Raw genomic sequence first — 27,330 nt, forward strand, 5'->3', positions numbered from 1 at the left:
ATAGATTACCTTAACCGTATTTGGCACAACTGTTTGGAATTTTAGATCCTCACTGCTCTTCAACTTTGTACTTGTTTGGTTTTATAAATATTTTGATATGAGCGTCACTGATGAGTCTTTTGTAGACGAAACGCTCGTCTGGTGTACTAAATTATAATCCTGGTACCTTTGATAACTATATAAATATGTATCACTAATGACGTTGACGTTTCATACTGAAATTTCTGAATTTTCTGAACATATTATGTTTAGTAGTTAATGTACTATGATAGTTTTCTGAGAGTATATATATTTTTTTCTGATCCTAATTGTCCTGTATGGGATTTCAATGTTGATCACTCAAACACGGTTGTACAATGTACCTAAGCTGTCCGCACTACAAATGTTGTAATATAAGTTAATCATCTGTATTTACTTGTTAGAAGCTCGGAGCCTACAGTGGTTGCTTTTGATTTTCTCATTTGAGTTATCATCCTTTTTGTTATGTCGATCTCCTTTTATAGCTTACTATTTTGTATGGGCTTAGTCCTTTCTAATTAGCAATCGCAAAAATCATTCTTATTTTAGATTGACCTTGTAGACCAACTTGCCTGGCATAACAGATTAAACAGAAAAATAACACAATGATTCCAAGGCTGGCTGTATGCTTGTGAATGAATGGCAAATTAATCAGAAAGATAACTCAATGCTTTAAAGTCTTGCTGCATACTTGTTCATGCATGGAAGATTAATCAGAAAGATAACACAATTTGTTTCAAAGCTGGCTATATGCTTCAGATGAACAGAAAGATCACATCATGCTTTAAAGGCTGACTGTATGCTTGTTTAAGCATGGATGATTCATCAGAAATATAACACAGTGCTTTCAAGGCTGGATGTATGCATCGAGATATAGGAAGATTTGGTATGAATGCCAATGAGACAACTCTCCATCCAAATAACATTATAGATTTGTGCATTTTCAGATGCAAATTTTTACTGACTACCATAAAAATGCATGGAATGAAACTTGAAAGTTCCCGTTTTATGTCTTTTACAATTTGAAAATGATAATAAGTTTGATGCGTTTAATTTTCCGTGAACAGCTCATATATGTTAAAAAATTATGTAAGTTTACAAACGCATTCATTTTCCTATATCTCATAAGAGGAATGTTTTACATCTTATATCATAAGGGAGCATGAAATAATGTTCGATCTTCAAGACGGTAAACCTGGAATGGCTCCGTTTTGTTTCATACGGTTCCTTAACTTTTTTTTATCTTGGTTTGTTTATTAAAATAGATTAACGACATTCAACTATTGGAATAACGGAAGTATATTACCGCTCGTCTATGAATTATGTGTGCATATTTTGTCCATTATAAATTGTATACTACCATTATTTCCTCTTAATATGTTTTAAGTAAAGATATTTCGTTGGACATTATCAGTTTACATTTTTTACTGCATTTATTTTAAATTTTTATATCCGATTTCATTCGGAAAATTATACCATCAAATCGAAATTGTAAAATCCAATCTTCATTCAATTTCGGTTAGCTATTTTCTCCACATGTAAAATGATAAAAATCGTCATATGAAAGCAAAATGATAGGGTAATAACATTTTAGATCAAATAAAATTTAAAAAAAAACTTTTCACTACGGACATTTATTCAACTTTTAATGTCTACATGATCCGATTCATTCTACTTTAAAGATGCAAATTTTGTTTTTCAATACTATAAAGTTGTCGTTAAAAAAACTAACAAAATACAAATAAAATATACAGTAGTAAACTAATTTTTTTTTCTTTCATTTTTTTACATAAATAAGGCCGTTAGTTTTCTCGCTTGGATTGTTTTACATTGTCTTATCAGGGCCTTTTATAGCTGACTATATGCGGTATGGGCTTTGCTCACTGTTGAAGGCCGTACGGTGACCTATAATTGTTAATGTTTGTTACATTTTGGTCTTTTGTGGATAGTTGTCTCATTGGCAATCATACCACATCTTCTTTTTTATAATTATAGGCTCTGGACTTGAGGCAGGCAGATACATAATGTAGCGAAGTTTGACATAGTAGCGGTCGCCCAACTCGCTCCTAACATGGGAAAGTTGTACAACATCACAACACAAGAACAAACTGTACATAACAAAACAAATATGATAAACAGCAACAAACGATAACCACTGAACATTCAGAGATAACACATGACTTAAAGTAATGTCAAACTTATGTATCGACAGAATATGATATCATAGCGAATAAACAAAAATACCGAACTCCATAAAAACATAGAAAATGAAGCGTTATCAAATAACGGAATGAGCAAACAATTTGCATATTCCTGACTTTTTACAGACGTTTTTCAAAGGAAATGGTGAGTTAAACCCGTTTCAAAAACTAGATCGTGACAGGTTTTAAAAAATCCGTTTTATTGAACATAAAATCCACAGTAAAGTTTTGATTTATGATATAACACAATAATCTTTTGTACCAATAAAACGATATTCTAAGATTTTATTTCAGTGTTAAATAGATAACCTTTTCAGAATAAATGTATCTAAAAAATCGATAACCTGGATTGTATCGATAGATTTACGAGATATATAAACAACATCACTGTAAATATAAGGCTATCATTTCCCGATTGCAAATAGTTTTCTACTCGGACCGAGACTTGGACAAAACACCCAATCATTGAAAGAATTTAGTAAAAGTTTTAAGTTATTTGCAGGTAACGAAATCCCTGTTTGATGTGTTTGAGCTTTTGTTTTTGCCATTTGATAAGAAACTCTCCGTTTTGAATTTTCCGCGGAGTTCAGAATTTTTGTGATTTTACTTTTTACCACTGATATTAATATTACGATCGTTGAAAAGTAAAACATCACTTAACATGCTTAATTCAGGCCAATATATATGCGAACGAGTTGTGAACAGTAAACACCGTAAGATTGGGACAAAGATACATATCCGTTCATAAAAGGACAATAGGAACAAAAAATTGAATGGACGAATTGGTTCCCATAGAAATACCGACAATCTGTCAATAAACTGTACTACCGAAACGTGTGTAAATGTTGCAAAGGAGAACATTTACAGATTCAAATAAGTTCCTTATGAGTCAATTAGCAGTTTTACTAAGGTGGCCTCACTCTTCTCTTGTAGTTGACAAATTCTTGTATCCTGCAAATTTATATTGACACCTAAAAAATCATTTTTTTAATTCCCAATTGCTGACTTCAATTATTAAAGAAATCAACATCTCAAATCAAAAAAATCGAGACATGCAATTCATTTACCCAATAAAATCATACCATCGACTATCTTTAATTTAAATACACATGCATTGTGTATTCCACAAAGAAGACTATGATTTGTAAATTGTGTACATTGATGCGAGTCATCTGCTACATGAACAACTTGACTGTTTACATTTCGATATACTTTGTCCTTGATATAATGACAGTGCTGCATGTAGGATAATCTCTAGACATTTTCCATGGGTCAAAAATAAATTAACAATTATCTTTTCCGTTGAGGTGCAGACTGATAGGTGTTGGCCTGCAATAAATCAAGATAAGAATTCATTGTGGGCGGGTTTGTTAGGAAGGAATTTAAATTCTATAACAAAAATCCATTAGTTTCACATGGAAGCATGCATATGTCATTGAAACAATGGTACACATGTACTAAGGAAACGACCATTCACCAATTGTCCTTTTGTTTCTTGTAACAAAACCTTTATTTCGACTTAAAAAGGTAACCAGTTAAAGTTTCACACGAATAATATTTTGGAAGAAGAAAATCAGTTTCGAAACTAATTGAAGATTAATCGTGTTCTTTTATAGCTATAGTTTTCAATGGAACCGAACACTTTGTTCTCACCATTCACAAAGATAACTGCATGTATATCATGTACACAACAAAATATATATAAAAAGTCAGAAATATAAACAGTTTGTTAATAATGTGATTATTTTCTTAATGGAATGAGAGGTACATTACAAGAAGCAATATACTTCTTGATATATTAACAGCAAATGTCAATAACACAAGAAGAACATTAATCCAGCAGGATGATAACCGTGTTATCCAAAGTTCTTCTCTGATGCCATACATCGTATTGATATACTGATGTGCGACTTTACTGTATGTGAGTCAACTTCCGAAGCAAGGTTGTCGGCTCTCCGGACATTCCCGAAGTCCTGCGTGCCGAGTTTATGAGCTTCAGTCCTTGCTTGGAAGTTGTATGTGAGTAAGCAGTGGCGGATCAAGGGGGAGGGTTCCGGGGGTTGGAACCCCCCTTTTTTGACGATCAATGCATTTGAATGGGGACATATAGTTGGAACCCCTCCTTTGTCCTGGGTTTTGGAACTCCCCTTTTTAAAATGACTGGATCCGCCCCTGGTAAGAACAGCATACATTTGTGAATATTTTACAGTTTTATTTTGGGTCTATGTCTTAAAATAAAATCATCGGCATAATGTACCTAGAAGTAACCACATATACAAGGACACAAGACTACATTTTCCCACACAATTGTACGTAAGAAACACTGAACCAACATAATAGATCTTTTATATATAAAACTATTTTATCTCATCTAGAATAGTTGTATTTCGTTTGTGTTTTTTATGGGAGTTTCCTGTTTCTGTTATCTTTACATACAATCGTTCTGGTTTTCCGGAAATGAAAACAGACTAAAAAGAAAATACAATTTGGTAGCTGTTTTATACGACTTAAGTATGTTTTAAAAAATAAACATGGAGATCTATAGAGAAAGTGAGAAAAACATTTTTCTCCTTTGTCAGCTAGCTACCTTCGATGGTCTGCATACAATTTATGTTTGCTAATATGTAATTAGATCCCTTTTGAACCTATTTATATTAACATACTTGACTTAATAGTTTGTTCAGTGACGGAGCAATTTCTTCCTAAAATGGGTCAAAAAGTAACCGTATGTTAAGGTTTGTATTTGCACCGTGTACACAAAATATATACAGATTGAATAGCAAATATGGGGGGGGGGGGGGGGGGATGGACGTGATATGTTCAATTTAATTCAATTAATTTTGGATAAATACAAAAAATAGAAGTGAAGTTTTTCTTAAGCTGACAATGTTATTTATTTTACTGTAAAAAGAGTTTATTATGACACAGTAGTAATTTATAATTCTACGATATTCACTAAAAACATATGTCGACGATAAATGAAAGATAAAAGTTACCAAAAAAAGGCACTAAAATTTGTCTAAATACAGTGGTACTACGGGGCGCCGAATGGGACTCTTGTGGTTTTGTACAAAATTCAATTCTGTCATAACAAAATCATTTTTGTCTTACAAAACTATGTGCTACAGACTTGTTTTGTGAGAACTTCAATTTTGTGATGACAAAATTCATTTGTGTAGTCAAAATTCATTTTTGTAGACAAAATTCATATTTGTCATGACAAAAGTCAATTTTGTCTATAAGGTATGAAAATATAAACATATTTGCATACAAAATTGACTTTTGTTACCTGATATGGAAATTAAATCACAAAAATCATTTGTGTGAGGTAAGATTCAATTTTGTGAGACAAAATTAACTTTTGTGAGACAAAATTGACTTTTGTGAAACAAAATTGACTTTTGTGAGACAAAATTGACTTTTGTGAGACAAAATTCAATTTTGTGAGACAAAATTCAATTTTGTGAGACAAAATTCAATTTTGTGAGACAAAATTCAATTTTGTCAATTTTGTTGAGACAAAAGTCAATTTTGTTAATTTTGTTGAGACAAAAGTCAATTTTGTTGAGACAAAAATCAATTTTGTCAATTTTGTTGAGACAGAAGTCAATTTTGTTAATTTTGTTGAGACAAAAGTCAATTTTGTCAATTTTGTTGAGACAAAAGTCAATTTTGTCAATTTTGTTGAGACAAAATTCAAAATTTTGTAACAACAAACTTGACTTTTATGAGACAAAATTAACTTTCGTGAGACAAAAATCAATTTTGTTGAGACAAAATTCAATTTTGTCAATTTTGTTGAGACAAAATTCAATTTTGTCAATTTTGTTGAGACAAAATTCAATTTTGTCAATTTTGTTGAGACAAAAGTCAATTTTGTCTCACATTGGTCAATTTTTTCTCACAAAAGTCAATTTTGTCAATTTTGTTGATCACATTGGTCAATTTTGTTTCACAAAAGTCAATTTTGTCAATTTTGTTGAGACTAAAGTCAATTTTGTCAATTTTGTTGAGACAAAAGTCAATTTTGTCAATTTTGTTGAGACAAAAGTAAATTTTGTGTAACAAAAGTAAATTTTGTGTAACAAAAGTCAATTTTGTGTAACAAAAGTCAATTTTGTGTAACAAAAGTCAATTTTGTGTAACAATAGTCAATTTTGTGTAACAATAGTCAATTTTGTGTAACAAAAGTCGATTTTGTGTAACAAAAGTCGATTTTGTGTAACAAAAGTCGATTTTGTTTGCAAATTAGTTCACAGAAACCAAACTAAACTAATTTGAATACAAATTTGACTTTTGTCGCCCAATTTTCAAATTAGGTAACAAAAGTCAAGTCTGTGTAACAAAAATGAATTTTGTCATGACAAAAGTGACTTTTGTCCGCTGATAGATCATACAAAATTTTAAATTTGTAGTATGATACAAATTGTGTTAAACTGAACTAATTTTTGTTAAACAAAAGTCAATTTTGTCCGTACAAAATTGAATTTTGAGTACAAAACCACAAGAGTCCCATTCGGCGCCCCGTAGGTACAGTGTACAGTGTACAGTAATTGACCTCGAAAAAACCTGATGTCCCTTTTAAAGCCGGATCTCATTTCTCTGCACTAAAAAAATTACTGAAAACCATTTTTACATTTTTGTTTACTTCGGCGTTTTCTGAGAATCCGCCTTTGACTTGTGATTTTTTATTGCGCACTTCTGTAGTGTATTGTTGCTTGTTAATAATTCGATATATATCACTTTCAACGTATAGATAGGAATTGACACGGTTTTATACATTCGCCTCGCCTTCCCTTGAACTTGCTGTTAAAATGATGGATCCATGCAGAAGTTTACAACAAGAAACAAGAGGCGTTTTACTATACAAAAATATATTACATCACAGTTTCATATATAATTGTTATACAACACCGTGAGAAACAGCTGTTTGTCTCAAAAGACAATGTTAAGGAAATTTATTACAATCTACAAATGTATGGTACAACATACAAAACGGCAAACCAAAATATTTAATTTGATACACTAAATTTTCGTTATTTTCAAATTTTCTTCTCAAAAGTGATGCTCTTACTTAAGAATTGGAATTGAAAAAAATAAAACTTAAGTATCACTAAAGCTGTCTGAAGCTACATTCTTTAAACATTTTAGTGACAGATCAGAAAACCTTGTAATAGTCTTGTTATGAGCCACTGTAGCGATACCAACACCAAAGAGCTATCTGGAAGGGGAAGGATCGATGACCAGTATGGACCACTATCCTTTCAACACTGATGTTGTGGGTTCGCTTTCCCTTTTAAGTCACCCAGTTTTCCTGCCAAAGATTTTCTCTGTGTACTCCGGTTTTCTCCACCAATCAAAACTAGCTTTTATCACATTTTTAATGTTAAAGCCAATTCGAATATTAAGGTAATCAGAATTTTCATTGGGCATGGCTTATTGTTAAGCTGAATTGAAAGGAACAAAAACACGTAATAATTGATTTATCATGTAGTTACAGTAATAATTCGAAACGATACAATGTTTGTCACTATTTTTCTACACCCATTCTCTTGTTTCGTGATGTATTTGAAAACAGTCAAGTTGACACGTACGATAAGATCACATTATAATTTGAGAACGTGCATTTGGTATAAACGGGAACCAGTACAAGTATACATCCGGTTAGATTACAAATTTAAACAGTATGTGTATGTTTTGGTGTATGAAGCAACACAATATGTCGTTATATATTAATTAAAAAAATGGTTTCCGCAATGATTTATTACTAAATTCTTTTATTTTAAAAAATAATCGTTAATTTTTTTCTTTGTTTACGATAAATGATCATAAATAATTAGACGATGAGACATCAACATTTACAAATACCACTGAAACTTCATTATCTTTTAAAGCCAATTTTCACCATTTTGTTTTTCACTGGGAGATCGAAGGAACATACGTTGCCATAGATTAAAGGAACATGAGTGGCCTAAGATAGAAGGAACATCAGTGACTGAAAGAACATCAGTGACCTAAGATCGAAGGAACATACATAAGATTGCCAACAATAGCCTAATATCGTAGGAACATCATTGACGTAATACCGAAAGAACACCAGTTGACAAAGATCAAAGGAATTATAGCAGTATGATCGTACAGCAGTTGCCTTTGATCAAAGTGACATCATATTCCTTTGAACGACGGTACATCAGTTGTGTAAGATCAAAGGAATATCGATTGCCTTTTAAAAATCAAAGGAATTTCAGTTACGTAAGTTCAAAGTAGCATCGGTTGCAGAAGATCGGAGGTTTACAAGTTACCTTTGATCGAAGGAGCATCAGTGGCCTTAGATCAAAGGAATGCAAGTTTATATCTAAGATCGAATGAATTTCATTTGCCCAAGATCGAAAAGACATCGGTTGGCTAAGATTGAAGAAGTACCTTTTGCAAAAAACAAATGAATACATCCATATATAAATAATTAAAATATTAAGTAGTATGACTTGCTAATTGTATACAAAACAGAAAAATCTTTTAGTATGGAAATGTTAGCAGTTATTTACACTGTTTTGTAAATCTTGTTAATTATCCTATCCTTGCAATGATTATTAAACTGAAAGAAGGTGGTATGATACTGCCGCTTATTTCACCCTTTAAAAAAATCTACCAGGCCTCACGGTCATAAAACTTTCGAGCATGATTTTTGTACTCAGACTCGAAAATCAACCAATCAAATTGCTGGATTTCATGTTTCGAGCATGATTTTTGTGCTCATAATACATGAGTCTGTAGGACCTCAGAAACTGTGTGTAAAAACTATGTAGTAGAACTTTGTCTTACATATAACGCAGAAATTGTAAAAAAAGTTGAAACAAGAAAGCACCTTATACAGATGAGAATTAGTGCTCATAAATTAGCTGTTGAGCAGTGTCGGTATAGAAATATCGAGATCAAAGATTTTGACAAATTCAATTGAAGATGGATTTCATTTTTTTTTTGTAATGTCCAGCATAAGAACATAAACGACAAGTTATACTAGATTCCGCTTGAAAAATGTGTAATAATTTCCAAAATCTAAATAAAAAAAATCGGATGTATTTGGCATAACTCTTAAAAAAGAACATGAAGAAATATGAACCACTGTTGCTCTGATTTTTTTTTATAAAAAGCAACTACTATATTTAAATCTATATTATCATAAGCATTATTATCAATGTTTCATGACTTATGTCTATTTGCAATCACTATATGTCACATACCCTATATGGACCGATAGTTGGTTGAATAAAGTATTCGTATTGACATTTGGGTTTCGAATCTCTTACCATCACCTGTTGATAGGACATTTGTACTTCATTATATGAAAATTTGCGTTTTAATTTTAAGAACAATTGCGCTTTTTAAATATGACATTATCGCTTTATGTCCTGGTAAAAAGGTTTAATATATATATAAAAAAAAACACACTATACATTCATATATTTGTATACAGCTAAAATGCTTCATTGTTTCGCCATCATGCTTTCGTCAGATGAAAATGATAACACTTTGAGTGTACAAATGGAAGTAAATTCCTTACAACAACCAATAATCTCTCCAGACAAGATACAACATGAACAGCAGGTCTTTGAAAAAATTTCTGTTTTTGTAATGACTCCCATCTATTCTTTGCGGGCATTAAATAATGGACTTCATTAAAGATAACCGTTTTATTTATTGTCATATAATCCACTCTATTAACACAATGTAGCATGAATAACAAAGGTATGCTGGTGCTCAATGAATGATTACAAATGTTGACAGGTAAGTATAACTCCAAACTGAACGTGAACATCAAACGGTAAAAAGCTGAAAGAACAAATAAAAACTCAATATAAAACCTATCAATCAAAAAGATTTGCCAAAACATACAAAAATACAAAGTTGGCTTATGACACTAATTGTGTTCCATACATTCACATAAAAAATACAAGTATTAACCATATATCAAGTTTGGTAACATAACTGTGTGTCAAAACTGAGTGTGTACAGCTTTTAATGTGTTCAAAACTCGACAAGTATAAAAAATTATGTATGCAAATAATGACACGAATTGCTTTCCATACTTTAAAAATATCGAAATGAGGGGGGTGCTATGAATCATACAAAAAATACCAAAAAGGGTATTTGAATGTTTATAGAACATTTTTATAGTGTAAATGTTGTCTCTATGTGTTTACAAGTAATAACAAACGGTTGTGAAACAATAAAACAAATAATCTGGTGACGTGGCATATTTTGTCATCATTGTCATTTACCCAACGTTTTATACGTCATCAAAACACAATACATGTTATATATGTTTACAATAAACAGTTCTTCAGATTGTCAATATGCTATAAACTTACACTGTGCCGGAATCTGGCAGATATATCAATAAATGATGCTGAATCATCAACGTGAGCATGTAAATATGGGGAAATTACAAAAGAGGGGAAAGTAACGAAGAAGATAGTAAATGTAAGTCAACTTTCGGAAACATCAAGAATTAATTACGGACGAGTCAGTACACTCCCCGTCTGGCATGCTATTTATGCCACTACACTATTCATAAGTTTTTGACAATAGCACAAGTTCTGTCACTGGTCTAATGAAGAAAGCTGGTTTCACACAGTCTTTGTCCACAGTACGCACTATACGAATTTCTACCTTACGTACTAAATTGTCAGCACTAGGGAATGTTTTAGTGACTATTCCCATTGGCCAACTTAAACGATTAACTTGGTTGTCCTTAAGCAACACGACATCTCCTTCTTGAATGTTTTCTCTTTCTTGAGTCCATTTCTGTCGAACTTGTAAAGTTTGCAAGTATTCCACTCGCCAACGTTTCCAGAAAACGTTCGAAAGGTATTGTACACGCTTCCACTGTGCATAATACATGTCTTTACAATCGAATGACACATCCTTTGGAATTAATACACTAGGCTTTTGAGTGATGATAAGATTAGGTGTGAGAGGTAATGGGTCATCAGAGTCCGTAGGTACACATGTTAAAGGCCTGGAGTTAATTATCGCAGACACTTCCGCTAACAATGTTACTAACACTTCATGTGATAGTTCTTTTCCAGGAAGTTCTGCTAACATAGAGTCTAGGATTGATCGCGTTGTTTTTATCATTCTTTCCCATATACCTCCCATATGAGATGAATGAGGTGAATTAAAATGCCACTCTATGCCATTATCATATAAATGTTCCTTTATTGGTCCATCTTCTACATTGATACTATCAATACCAAGTTGGTCAGTGGCTCCGACGAAATTAGTACCTCTGTCAGACCTAATTAGTTTTACTTCCCCTCGAATAGCTATGAAACGTTTGAAGGCGTTAATAAACGACGAGGAAGTCATTTCCTCCACTACTTCTAGGTGAACACCTCTTGTGACTAGACATGTAAAAATTACGGCCCAACGCTTTGAATTCGCAACGCCACCTCTAGTGCGTCGGCTTATGACGGACCAAGGTCCAAAGGTGTCAATCCCTATAGATGTAAACGGTGTTTCAGGGATCACACGGTCTTCAGGCAAGTCAGCCATTTTTTGTTGTTCGGTATGCCTTCGAAGCTTGCGGCAAGTTATACACTTGTAAATTATTGATGAAACAAGACGCTTTTCACCTAATATCCAGTATCCTCCTGTTCGTATCGCTCCTGATGTAAATTGTCTTCCTTGGTGTTTTATCTTTTGATGAAAGTAACGAATTATCAAAGTTGCAATCCAATGTCTACTAGGTATTAAGATTGGATTCCTTTCATCGGGTTGTACATTTGCCATTTTGATACGCCCACCAACACGCAGAATGCCTTCATTGTCGATAAATGGACTTAACTGTAACAGTGCACTATTTCCACGTAGTGGCTTGCCATTTTTAATACAATCGATTTCGTCTGAAAAAATCTCGTTTTGCACAACTCCAACAACGAACATCTCTGCATCCCTGAATCGACACCTAGTTTCTTTTGAGATTCTATTAACAAGAAAGTTCTTTATCAGCGCAATTGATCTAACAAGTGACTTCCAGTTTCCGAATCTTTCGAATCGTTGTGATCCTAAGGAGAGTTTCTCGAGACTCGTTGTTTTTCTAGTTGTAATGTCAGGACGTATTTCGTTATCTGTGTCAGGATTGATGAGAGAAAATCTTTCAATAGTTTCATCGGCATCCTTTTTTATCACCGGACCAGATAGCCATATACTATTTTCTAATTTCGAAGGAATAATTGATCGAGTTGCCAGATCGGCTGGGTTGCCATCTGTATGCACATAAGACCATTGCTCGGAATTTGACACTGTGTGGATTTTCGCAACACGGTTTGACACATAATTGTAAAATCGTCGTGATGAATTGAAGATGTACCCTAGTACAACTTTACTATCGGTATAATACTGAATATCAGACAAAGGTATATCTAACTGGTCGGATATTGTTTGTCCTATTTCTGTTGCTAGCAAAGCTCCACATAGTTCTAAGCGTGGAATCGTATGACTGTGACTGGGTGCAACCTTTGCCTTTCCCATAATAAAACCAAAATTCTTATCGTCATCTAGTTGTATGTAACCAACTGCGGCTATTGCCTTCTCTGATGCGTCAGAATAAATGTGTATCTTTCTTGTTTTCGCTAAAGTAAATGAAGTAGGTACAAACATCCTTTTGAATTTTACTGTTTCCAAATCAAAGAGTGACGTTCTCCAAGATTCCCACTCGTTGTAAACCTCTTCCGGTAACGGTTCATCCCACAAGATCTGTCCTGTCATAACTGATCTGAGCAGTAATTTTCCTTTAATAGTTACTGGCGCTAAGTATCCAAGAGGATCAAATATACTGTTAATTGTTGACAATAATCCTCGACGAGTATACGGTTTGACATCTCTATCGATGCAGTACATGAAAGTATCAGTTTCAAGGTCCCAGTTCATACCAAGGCTATGTTGTACTGGAAGAATATCGGAACTAAGGTCGAGATCCTTAAGACTCTTTGCAAGATCTTCATTATCAAACGAATGCATAACTTCCTCAACATTTGAAGATATCTTGTGTAGTCGAATGTTACCAATAGATTTTAAAGCTGACTTAGTTCTCTTCATGAGATCAATTGCTTCGGCGCTAGAAGGTTTCGAAGTTAAACCATCATCAACGTAGAAATCTCTAGTGACAAAATCAAGCATATCGGAGCCGAACTCATTTTCTCCTTCCATGGCAGTTTTTCTAAGTCCGTATGACGCAATAGCAGGACTAGGACTATTACCGAATACGTGCACACACATGCGATACACTGTTAGAGGTTTGTCAAAATCATTGTCGGTGTACCAGAAAAATCGTAGATAGTCTCTGTGCTTTTCATCAACTTTAAAACTGTAAAACATTTGTTCTATATCGCCCATGATGGCCACTTGCTCCCTACGGAAGCGGAGCAAAACACCGATTAGATTATTCGTCAAATCTGGTCCACTAAGCAACACATTGTTAAGAGACACGCCATCAAATTGTGCAGAGGAATCAAACACAGCACGAAGTTTCCCAGGTTTCTTGGGGTGATAAACCCCGAATATTGGCAAATACCATTGTTCCTGATCATCGTTGATATGTGGGGCCTTCTCAGCATGACCCTTTTCTAGAATTGTATTCATGAAAGTGAAGAAATGTTCACGCTTCTGAAGATCTTTGCGAAGATTTGCATCTAGACCTTTGGCTCTTTTCCATGCTAGATTTCTGTTATTTGGTAGAACTTGACGATCTTGTCGAAACGGTAATGGGGCGGACCAATTACCACTTGAGTCCTTCCAAAAGTTTGTATCCATAGATTCTATAAATTCTCTGTCATCACGAGACAGTCCAGGTTTATCATCATCAGGACGGCGAATAAACACATCTTTTCCAATGTTGTCGTATGCACTTTCATTAACTTCAAGTGTACGCACTTCATCAATTTTAAGTTCACTTGTACATGGTGGAAATATCGATATTCTATCGGAAGAAAGTAAGTATGTCTTTTTAACACGAGTTTCGTCTGGATAGTGCAGTTTTCCGAGACAAGTTTCACCAATAACTGTCCATCCCAGAGGAAGTTTCTGTGCATAAGGCGCATTCCCAGATCCAATTCTTTGATCAAGCACGTGATGAGCAGAAATGAGATCACGTCCAATTAAGAGCAAGATTTCGGACTCTTCGTCAAGAGGTTCGATAAATTCCACGAGATCACTGAGATGATTATGAAACAAAACAACTTCTTGAGTAGGTATTTCGTCTTTAGAATCTGGAATGAGGTTACACTCTAAAATGTCAGGCACATGTAATTGAGTTTGTTTATCTAATGACTCGACGACTAAACCACTAAGCTTTCGACCAGATGCTTGAGATTTTCCGGAACATGTTGACAAGGTAAAATCAGAGACACTCGTTGATCCAAAGTAATCGAAGAGTTCCGATTTTCCTAAAGTCCTATTCGATTGATCGTCCATTAAAGCATATACTTTTAGCCTTCTATCAGGATTGTCACTACGATACACTTCTACAGGTATTATCTTTGCGCATGATTTGCCACCAAATTTATCCATGCAAATCTGTGTGCATGCTGATTGTATAGGAGTTTGAACTTCATGTTCCACATCAACAGGCTCCCCGCCATGACCTGATGGCCGTGTAGACTGTTGATCTCGATTTTTTATGTGCAGTGCTGTAGGGTGATCTGTTTTTCCACACTCCCCACATTTGATTGCGTTAGGACAGTTCCGTTTAAAATGTGATGCTGACAAGCAACATCCGAAACATAATTTGTTCAACTTCAAAAATTGTCTACGTTCTTGTATTGGCTTTGATTTGAATGTTCTACAATCATTAAGTGTATGGTTTGTACCATGAATCAAACATTTCTCACGAGGATTGACACTTTGACTCCTCTCATGTTTTGTTTCAGCGAAGTCTGTTTTCCTGGTACGAACGTCATTAAGTTTCCCTTTTGCTGTTGGTAGTTTATCCTTAAAACCAGTGTTTGCCTGTTGACTGTCATATAAAAAACTTGGATTGTTCTTTACCTTACTTTGTTGCTGAATAAACTGAGCAAATACATGAAATGGCGGATATATTGTTTTGTTTTTATCGTTATAATTAACGGCCATACTAGTCCATCGTTCTTGAAGCTGATATGGAAGCTTAGCTACGATTGGCGTTACACCAACTGATGAGTCAAAATAGGAAAATATAACCTTGTAATTGTCATTTTCTTTGACAGATGATATCTCTGACAAGATGTCTGACAGATCATACAACTTAAAATAATCTTTGTTTGTAATGCGCGGAAAAGCTGCTAGTTTTGTCTTGAGTGCACTATCGATAAGCTCTGGGCTACCATACCTTTCATTTAATCTCTCCCAGATTAGTTTTAGAGCTCTTGACGGATTGTTAGTATTCGCAGCTTTGATACTTTGAACTTGTGTTTTAGAACTAGGACCAGTCCACTTTAACAATAGGTCTATTTCCTCACTTGAATCTGCATCAATCTCTTTGACTATTTTCATGAAACTGTCCTTCCAAGATGGATAATACTCGGGTTTGTCATTAAAAATATTAAACCTTGACATTAAGAGATCACGTTTTAGCAAGAAACGTGTGAAATCAGTAGCAAGAGTTCTATCACTCGGATAAGGATGATTGTCTGACACATGCGTATCTGCAATAACATTTTTTCTTGGAATGAACGAGTTTGCGTGTGGGTCTAATGTTCCACTAACATGTGTGTTTTCTTGATCGATATGAGTTGAATGTTTATTTTCTTTGTCGACATGAATTTCATCAGTGTTTTCTTTGTCCATCTGAATTAAACTAATTTGTTTCTGAACATGATTAATATATGCAGCAGTTTTAGATTTCGAATCAAGCTGTGGTTGATCAGGCAACACTTGTGACATATTTTCATCGCATTCATTTTGCAAAGCATTAGCCTCCGCTTCAACTGCTGCTGCTTCCTTCTGTCGAGAAAGCAGGTCCAAATCGGCTTCAATGTCGGCCTTCTTGCGTTCTACTTTTGCTGATTCTATCGACCTTTTCTCTTCTATAAGAGCCTTCTCCTTCAATAATAAAGTTTCTTTCTCTGCAAAATGAACTTTAACCTTTGCAGCTTCAGCTTTGGCCCTTGCTCTTGCAAGAACTGATGAAGAGGAGGAACTATGTGTTTTTCTGGATGAGTGGCTTCTCCTAGAACTTCTGCTAGCTAAGGAATTCTCTCTCTCTATAGCACGTAACTCATTAATGAATGTGTTCATTCGTTTACTTTCTGTTTCCACAAATTGCGTAAAATCTTGCATTTCACCTGATAGTTTATTAACTTCATCCATGCCTTCAGCAGTGTTAGTCCTCGAAAGAAAATCTAAGTATTCTTTACAAATTGTGTCATAACGTACAGTTCCACTCATGAATTCTGTTTTTAACTCCTGTAATGATGTTAACTCATTTGAATACGGTTCAATGTTTCTTGCTAAAAGCTGAAGGTCACTTTTTACGATTTGCATTCTTAACAGAAATTTTCTTTGTTTGTTTTCAAAAAGTTCTTTACCACTCTCAGTAAGTGTGCGTAATCTTTTATCGGTATCCGCAGTGTTGATCATCTCGGATGTAGTACTTGACGCAGAGTCAATGTTGTCTTCTATACCAGCCATCTTGAATGCCGGGTAAGTTATATCACTAGCCAAATAAATCTCCTTAGTCTTTTTACTGTAATGACTCCCATCTATTCTTTGCGGGCATTAAATAATGGACTTCATTAAAGATAACCGTTTTATTTATTGTCATATAATCCACTCTATTAACACAATGTAGCATGAATAACAAAGGTATGCTGGTGCTCAATGAATGATTACAAATGTTGACAGGTAAGTATAACTCCAAACTGAACGTGAACATCAAACGGTAAAAAGCTGAAAGAACAAATAAAAACTCAATATAAAACCTATCAATCAAAAAGATTTGCCAAAACATACAAAAATACAAAGTTGGCTTATGACACTAATTGTGTTCCATACATTCACATAAAAAATACAAGTATTAACCATATATCAAGTTTGGTAACATAACTGTGTGTCAAAACTGAGTGTGTACAGCTTTTAATGTGTTCAAAACTCGACAAGTATAAAAAATTATGTATGCAAATAATGACACGAATTGCTTTCCATACTTTAAAAATATCGAAATGAGGGGGGTGCTATGAATCATACAAAAAATACCAAAAAGGGTATTTGAATGTTTATAGAACATTTTTATAGTGTAAATGTTGTCTCTATGTGTTTACAAGTAATAACAAACGGTTGTGAAACAATAAAACAAATAATCTGGTGACGTGGCATATTTTGTCATCATTGTCATTTACCCAACGTTTTATACGTCATCAAAACACAATACATGTTATATATGTTTACAATAAACAGTTCTTCAGATTGTCAATATGCTATAAACTTACACTGTGCCGGAATCTGGCAGATATATCAATAAATGATGCTGAATCATCAACGTGAGCATGTAAATATGGGGAAATTACAAAAGAGGGGAAAGTAACGAAGAAGATAGTAAATGTAAGTCAACTTTCGGAAACATCAAGAATTAATTACGGACGAGTCAGTACAGTTTTCACAATTTGAAACAAGCTTACTAGATAAGCCATGGTAGTACAGTTCCAAGGAAAAACCACGCAATTCAATATATAGTCTCCAATTTTAAATCCACGAATTGTATTAAGCTGCTTGAGGAATTAAGGGCAATTTTTTCCATCCACGAACACTTCGTTTTCTATAAATTAGATTTATCCGAATAATTCTTTTCTGAATTTGAGTACTGTTAAAAGATTTTGAAACATTACAGGTAAACTATCATAGGTAAAAAGCACAAATTGACGTTCAATTTTTTTCAAGTGTATCATACTTTGAAGCGCAAATGTCCTGCGCCCAGCACATGTTAGCTTTATTTGGAGATCTTGTCATTAAAATTCAGATGTTAGCAACATCTTCACTCAATCAGATATTATGCTATAAAACTATGTGTGAAATTTCCATTTAAGGGTAAATACGTAAATCTCCACACGTTAATGCTGTCATAGTGATACCACAAATGACCTGTTGCACAAAAAAGCAAATATTACAATAACCTATTAGATAAATAAATAAAATTAACATACATCTATAAAATTGTATTAGTTTATTACTTTTAGCAATTTCAGAGTCCAAAAATAACTCTTATAATACCCCCTTTAGTTTCAAATTTTAATTTACTTTGAAATATATCTACCACTGTAAAAGTAAAAAAAAAATAGCGGATAAATAAAATTGGAAATAAAAACTATTATCAGCACATTGCCGATTGTCGTTTATAAAGTTTATTAAAGTATTTGCAGTTTCTCAAATGAATTTTTTAAGGTGTAAAGTATATAGTTTCAAAGTCTAAAGACTTGAATTAATATTGCACAGTACATAAAGTAAATTGTAACTATCAAATGAACTCTTGTAATGAAAAGTTCTCTTAAAAGGAAGTATTTTACAAAAAGTACTTAATATTTCTAATATTTTTTGTTCAAATTTTATGTTTATAGCATCATGATTTGCATTTCTTTGATGGGATATTACTTTTATGTATAAAACGCATCTGTAACAATACATTTTTTTATCATGAAAACATGAAATTTGAGATTACTGGTTAACACCCAGTTATAAAAATTTATCGACATAATATATATGTAAAAATTGTCAATGATTATTATAATAATAAATATTTTTTAATATGTTTTTAAACAAACAAACACAGAGATTAAAGGACTAGCGATGATAAAAGTGTCCATAGGTTCCATTATATCTAATGCTATGAAATAAAATTTCAAATTATCGTGTAAATCATCTTTACATTTCAATTTAACAGAAAACTTCTATTAGGAATTTGTGTGTTCGGACACAAGGTTTCATTCAACGCATGCATATGTGTGTGCTGTTATACCTGTTATACCACTTATTGTGGATAGGGGAAAGGTTGAATAAGCAGAACCATGTTAACCCAACAGAAATAAATGATTCGAAAACATTTTTTTACGGCTAACCAAAAAATCTACATGCCCAGTCCATTGAATATGTAGTAGTAGTGCCAGAGAGGTTTTTTTCTTAGATACATAAGGGATTAATTTTTATTACAGCTCATCTCCCCCTTTTAATTTTATTGTTTATCTATATGAGAAGAATAAAAAAACTAGGCAGAAGAAATTTTGTTTAGTATGAAATTTCCAATAGTACCAAGGAGGTTATATGTCCAAGGAGGTTCAAGGAGGTTACAACCTCCTTGATATGTAACCACCTTGATAGTATCATAGATGTAAAGATGTAATATTCATGGGTATTACATATATTACATCTATGATAGTATCTACCCTACAATTTCAGGATAACAGAGGAAGAAACATCGTACTAACTAAGTACAACAAATATTGGATGATACCTTATAAAAATGTTTATATGTACTGATTTCAAAAGCGCTGCACTAAAAGTTATGCAGGCTTATTATATATATATTTGCACCAACGTTTGAGCAGCAGATAAAAAAGATGGAATGTTCGGATTTAAGATATTTAATTATTGAAAAATACCACTTTGTTAACAATATGGATTTTCTCTATTAAAATTGACACTACATCGCAACACTTCAGTTGTTTTCCTTTTAATAAAGATGGACAACTTAGTGTTTATCTTTACAAATATTTACATAAAATGGACATTTTTATCAGGGTTTTCAATCTAAAAGTGGACAATGGGGACATGCTGATTTTTAGATAGAAGGTGTAATTAGGTTGTCCTCTTTACAAAAAGGCGTGGAGTTTAATGGTCAAATGACAAAGGCTTGTATAATTTAAAAAAGGTACTGGTTCAGTCGATATCATCATTAACGGTCAATAAATTGTATATAATCCAGATTTTGTCAATTCAATTGTCCAATATAGGCGTGGTTATGATTTCAAATTTGTCATTAAAGTACAGAATGTAAATTAAAAAAACAGTAGTATCCAAAACCATAATTACCAAAAAACCAGTAGTATCTCAAACCATAATTACAAAACAAACAGTAGTATCTCAAACCATAATTACACCAAAAACCCAGTAGTATCTCAAACCATCAATACCAAAAACCAGTAGTATTTCAAACCATAATCACCAAAAACCCAGTAGTATCTCAAACCATCAATACCAAAAAACAGTAGTATCTCAAACCATCAATTATGCCAAAAACCAGTAGTATCTCAAACCATCAATTATACCAAAAACCAGTAGTATCTCAAACCATAATCACCAAAAACCCAGGAGTATCTCAAACCATCAATACCAAAACACAGTAGTATCTCAAACCATCAATTATGCCAAAAACCAGTAGTATCTCAAACCATCAATTATACCAAAAACCAGTAGTGATTAAGTATCTCAAACCATAATCACCAAAAACCCAGTAGTATCTCAAACCATCAATACCAAAAACCAGTAGTATCTCAAACCATCAATTATACCAAAAACCTTTAGTATCTCAAACCATCAATTATACCAAAAACCAGTAGTATCTCAAACCATCAATTATACCAAAAACAGTAGTATCTCAAACCATCAATTATACCAAAAACCAGTAGTATCTCAAACCATCAATACCAAAAACCAGTAGTATCTCAAACCATCAATACCAAAAACCAGTAGTATCTCAAACCATAATTACACCAAAAACCAGTAGTATCTCAAACCATCAATTACCAAAAACCAGTTGTATCTCAAACCATCAATTATACCAAAAAACAGTAGTATCTCAAACCATAATCACCAAATACCCAGTAGTATCTCAAACCATCAATACCAAAAAACAGTAGTTTCTCAAACCATAATAACACTTAAAACCAGTAGTATCTCAAACCATAAATTATACCAAAAACCAGTTGTATCTCAAACCATCAATTATACCAAAAACCAGTAGTATCTCAAACCATAATCACCAAAAACCCAGTAGTATCTCAAACCATCAATACCAAAAAACAGTAGTATCTCAAACCATCAATACCAAAAAACAGTAGTATCTCTAACCATCAATACCAAAAAACAGTAGTATCTCTAACCATCAATACCAAAAAACAGTAGTATCTCAAACCATAATTAAAAAAAACCCAGTTGTATCTCAAACCATAATTATCAAAAACTAGTAGTATCTGAAACCATAGTTTCCAAAAAAAACAGTAGTATCTGAAACCATAATTACCAAAAAAACCGATAGTATCTGAAACCATAATTACACCAGTAGTATTTCAAACCACAATATCTAACAGTAGTATATCAAACCATAATTACGTACACCAGTAGTATCTCTAACCATAATTATAAAAAAAAAAAGTAGAATCTTAAACCAAAATTACACCAGTTTTAATATTCACTATCATTAATATTTTATCTAAACATTTGAAATAACAATTTATATTGCTAAATTCAACAAACAGTATACAGATTATTGTGTTTTCAATTGTATCTACCCGTTAGCCTCACTTTCGCTTAAACTTGTAACTTTAGGGAATCATTTAATAATATTTCTTCTTTTTGTAGATTTAGAATTTTGAGCACAAAAGTTCCTATCGAATTTGGTAAACGGCAAAATATTCAGTGGGACAATCGAATTAGTACTGTGTGTTATACCGGTGATATTGACGACTAGTCCCACTATAATTTAGAATGTTCAGTAATAGAAGATGTGGTGTAAGTGCAAATGAGACAACTCTCCATCCAAGTCACAATTTGTAAAAGTAAATCATTATAGTTCGAAGTACGGTCTTCAACACAGAACATTGGCCCTCAAAAGGGCCCCAAAATGACTAATGTAAAACTATTCAAACGGGAAAAGCAACGGTCTAATCTTTGTAAAAACGACGGAAATGAGAAACAAATATACACCACAAACGACAACCCCAGTGACTGAACATCAAGGTTCCTGACTTAGGACATGTGCAAACAAATACAGCGGGTTTAAACGTACCAACCTTCACCCTTATCTGAAACAATAGTGTAACATCACAACATTGACAGACACGCTATAAAATATCTATTGAAATGGTTTAACTCAATCAAAAGACACAAGCAAGTGAACAATGATATATGACATAATATAAATACAAAATCAATAAACTAAAATAAGGGGTTAGATGTAGAACAACTTCAACAAGACAACCACACTATAAATGTTTATGCCCGTGTCACACTGTACGATGGACACCCGAATGCGAAAATTGTAAGTTCGTACGAAGTTGGTACCGATTTCGTTGAAATACCAAAAAGTGACCGAAGCAAGTACGATGAATAACGAAGTCTACACGATGGTGCCGAAATTATATGCGATAGTAAGAGATGGACATAGGAAGGTTAACCGAAGACGGTATTTAAGCTTCATGTCTCAGCCGAAGCCTACACGATGGATTACGAAGGCTACACGATGGATTACGATGATGACGCGATGGCAATACGATGTCTAAAAGACGTCATGTACAGCTTACGATAGACTTGTTTTTTCTCCTTGAAATAGCATAATACACAGGAATTTGGTTGCTCATTTTTTTACCTGCTGGTTCTAAAGGCAATATTAAAGGTATTTCCAGTTACTGAATGTTTTGGTTGATTTCTAAAAAAATAGTTTGTTTATCAAATATGCATATTCAATTTACCATTTTCTGCATGTGTCATATACAAATATAGTGTCCATATTTGTCCCCAATATGTTACATACACAAGGGGATGCCACGCTCGGCATTGCCTTGTTTGAACTGTAAAATGTGTGCGCTAGTCAGAATAATCAGTCATAATTATGCCCATGTTTACTGATCTATCTTAAAGGTAAGGTAATTGGTTCGTTGCTCCCTCTTATCCAAAAAGAGCTCTTTCCAAGAGAATATCATAATAATATAGACAAAAGGAAGGATGTGGGGAAAGCAACAAATGCGGCCAAATATGACATATAGAAAACAAAATGGCTATGGAGTAAACATTCGTGTGACTACATAAAAAATCAGAATAATGAAGAAAAAGTTTTTTTCCCTATATACCTGTACCTGCAGTGTTGGTGTACGAGGCGCGTTTATAATTTTTCATTATGTTACTTGAAATGAAAAATTGACAAAAATTAATATTTGACTTTTAAAAGTAAATCCTGAGCCTGTAATAGCTGCTCTTCTTGTTCCGTTTGAATTAATAGAAACAACGCTGGCGCCTTTCTTGTTCTCATTGAATCATATGATGTGAGCTCCATGTTTTGTGAACGTTTTTCTTAACTGTTGTATTAGACTGACCAGTGCATATTGCGCATGGCACTTTAAACGTATTTTGAATAGCGCGATAATTAACTTACATTTAGCTGGATTTATTGCCGTCGTAGTTCCATCTTGTCGCCTTCGTACTTTTATTCGATGGCAACACGACGGTATTACGAGGTTTTTAAGAAGTCGTGTTGTCATCGTAAGACCTTCGGGTAGCATCGTGATTCATTCGTGTAGACATCGTAATGTCAAAACTGCCCGATGGAAACGATGGAAACACGAATGCAATACGATGTCCAAAGATGCATTCCCGATGACATTGCGATGTTGAGGATGGTGATACGAACTCAATACGAACCCTCAACATCGGACGCACCTTCGGGGATTTTTTAACATGTTAAAAATTTTAGAACCCTTCACGAACTTGTGCCCGAAGGCTAGAAAAAGTGGCCGATGGTTAAAGATGGCACTACGAATAGCCCGATCTGGAGACGATCAGTCCCGATTTTGAAAATTTTCATAATCGTGTTGACATCTGTGTAAAAATCGGGACAGTGTGACGCGGGCATTAATGAAGTCTCATGATAAGAAAAATTGAAATGACAGTATAGTCCCTAGTGTTGACAGTGGGTTACTTGCCATTAATTTTTATACCCCTTCCAAATTTATTTTTCCATGTTCACTGCCTCAAATTGCAAGAAGGGGGTTGAAATTACACTGTAAAAAAATTTGGGTCCAGAATTTTAAAGGAAAGTAGTGATTTGGTCCAGCTGAAAAAGGTTGAAAATGAGCACTTCGGAAGCTGTCAAAAGATTTCAAGACGCCCTAAACATAAAATTGGCCATATTTTGAGTTAGAGGCGATGAAGTTTTCTATAAATTTGATATAATTTGTCCCAAAAGTAGTACAACACACTGTAAAAGTTTCTTTGAGAAAGCGCAGGTGGGATTTTTTTTATTTTCATTTATGTTCTAAAAGAAATGCACTACGAATTAATTGTGTTCTCGGACCAATTGATAATTTGAATTAGAAAAAAACTATCGGAAGAAAAGACTATAATGTTATCACTTCCCGTGCTCAAAGTCACAGCCGAAAGAAACAAAAACTTTCACGAGTCTAAACACATTAGTTTCCCTTGGTACGTTTACGACATTAAAATAGAGGATGGACTGCGAAAGTAGACTACGTCTTATATAATGAATATCAATTTACTTGGTACATCTTATAAAACCGTTTTCTGAAAATCATCTTTAATTTATATGGCTTTGAATAATTTAACATACACATTATAATGTTAATATCAAGCACTAGGTTGACCCCTGGGATGTGTTGGGGTTGAAAGAAAAAAACTTATAAATTTCGTGACCATAAAGTTTGAGATTTCATTGAAAATTATTTAATTATACTTTATGAACCTTTGACCTGCGTAGGATATTAAGTCCAATTCTCAGAAGCGTAAAAGGTCTTCGTGATCGACCAGTTTTTTGTTCACGGCATTTTGGTTTTCCATTCGGATATCTGTCGGTAAATGACCAGTCCATTCACACGGTTATTACAAATGAACAGTCATATTCAAATTTTAAATACTTGTTAAAGATTAATCTATTTTATTTAAAAATAGCGAAGTATTTAAACCGAAAACGAATTAAAATGATATCAGTCTACATGCGAATGATTGCAAAGTAACGTTAACTTTGATGAACTTTTTCATGTAAATAAATCAATTTTATAGGTAGTTTGTATAATTGTGGTTTTTAAATTTTAAACAAATTCTATTAATTAAAATAACTTTATACAACTGATTAATTCAAAGTTTAAAATTCCGATTTAAATGACTGACAAGGAGAATGGGATAATTTTCCTGTTTATACGTGTCACTAGAATGTCAATATTGAAAGATTGTTAAATCTACTGAAATTGGTGAATCTTAAAATATGTTTAAAAGATTCGCCACCCCATTTTTATTCATATAAGATAATTAAACCTTCATGCACCTGTTTCTGTTTTATAAATGATATAAGAAAAAAGGTTTTTGAGAGACAAAACATATCTTCTGCAACATATTCCAAATTATATCACAATGAAGTATGGGAGAATGAGGCGGTAGACATTTCATTTTAATGTTACATATATCATAAAGGATATATGACATGATATCGTGTCAGAACTTTATAGTGTATATATGTTCCGGACCATATGAGTATTTGGATCATACGTGTATGGTCATGACCATATGGGTATATACTCATATGGTCCGACCGTACGCGTATGGTCGGGGTAATTAACACTCTGTTACAGTTTACTTTGAATACTTCTAAACTCTTCATATGGTATGAACTTTCCTTAATTTATAATAAAGAGGTTAACTGAATAAAAATAAGAAGTTTCACATATTTAATTTTACCACCTAGTCAAAACTATAATAAACACATTTTATACCATAAACATCGTACATACATCGGAATATCCCAAAACCTCGGCATCACTGCACGCAGCTGCAAAGAAGGCTATCTTTTCTCTTGCAAACAAAAGGTGTAACTTAAAAGGATCATGCAGCACCATGACGTGCAAATGTACATGCGAAAAAGGTTATCATACCGTGTGGAAGTAAATGTCACCATAAACATACATGCAAGTATGTAATAAGGGATGAAAATTGACTTTTGCATCAATATTTAATTTTAACGTAGCCTTTAAATTAATACATTGTCATGTAACTATCATTGTTTTTTTTGATAAAGTTTATTGTATTATTAAAACGTTTTTAATGCAAATTTAAAATAAAATACCTATATGGTCAAAATACTCATATGGTCCGGCCCGTTAATAACCATTCGAGTATATACTCATATGGTCCGACCATACGCGTATGACCCAATACTCATATGGTCCGGAACATATATATAGATCTTCGCCCATTCAAGAATGGTTATTCGTCCTTGGCTTTCAAGGTTTAAAATTTATGGATTGTAGCTTAAAAAATTTCATGATGAAGGTAAATCCAGAAAAGCGTTTGGTTGCACCAAATTGAAAAAAAAAGGATTTATTTTCATACATAAAAATGCTATACCGCGGAAGATTCATTGGCCTTATTGCAAAATGTTATATCTCAGTTTAAAAATTTGCTTGAGGTTTTTCACTATCTCTCTGACGGATCTCAACATATTTTCCATATTCTAATTTTAACGAAAGTGTTGACTTTATAATTCGTTTATCTGTTAACAGAACCATAAGGTATAGAACCACTAATTCAGACTGTAATGGGACTATAAATTAGTGGTTTTATTCCATAATAAGTTAGTTCAAAGGTAGTTAACGAAAAATGATCATTGTTGTTGCACATTAGAAACTAAGACGGAGAAGCAGTACAGACATACAAGTTACCATTATAAAGGAAATACATCAATGTTATTACAACATATAAAACTAGCAATGAACATGTAATATTTGCACTCTTCGTATATAAAAGGCTGCTTTGATTAGAGCTTGAAAACTGTAATGGTTCTGATGCATGATTATATTAGAAAAAGTATGTATAAACAAGCAATTAACTATTTTAAAAGTCCTATGCGTGGTTTTTATATTATTCAAATTGTGTTGGCTTCATACATGGAACATGGGAATACTTGAATAGTGACTAAAAACTAGAGAGATTCGATGTCATCTTTCGGAACAATAGGCATAAACTTATCGTTTGATAATGTATTTACATGTAGAAATATCTTATTTCATGTCCTGGTTTAAGCAGTAAATACCGCCTTTCATTCCTATTACGTAAATATAAAATGTTTCATAGATCGTGATGTTTAATG

At 33.3% G+C, this 27,330-nt stretch overlaps 1 protein-coding gene across 1 annotated transcript; it reads right to left on the reverse strand.

The window, feature by feature from the left end:
- Positions 1-9,895: 9,895 nt before the first annotated feature.
- Positions 9,896-17,832, reverse strand: LOC134706116 (uncharacterized). The gene is made up of 3 exons (XM_063564825.1): positions 17,684-17,832; positions 10,589-17,144; positions 9,896-10,049 (listed from the first exon to the last, which is right to left on the reverse strand). Exon 2 carries the CDS (start codon positions 16,884-16,886, stop codon positions 10,785-10,787), a length of 6,102 nt encoding a protein of 2,033 aa, XP_063420895.1. The 5' UTR covers positions 16,887-17,144; positions 17,684-17,832; the 3' UTR covers positions 9,896-10,049; positions 10,589-10,784.
- Between the last annotated feature and the right edge of the window lie 9,498 nt (positions 17,833-27,330).

Source organism: Mytilus trossulus, chromosome 2 (genome assembly GCF_036588685.1).
Source record: "Mytilus trossulus isolate FHL-02 chromosome 2, PNRI_Mtr1.1.1.hap1, whole genome shotgun sequence".
NCBI lineage: Eukaryota > Metazoa > Mollusca > Bivalvia > Mytilida > Mytilidae > Mytilus > Mytilus trossulus.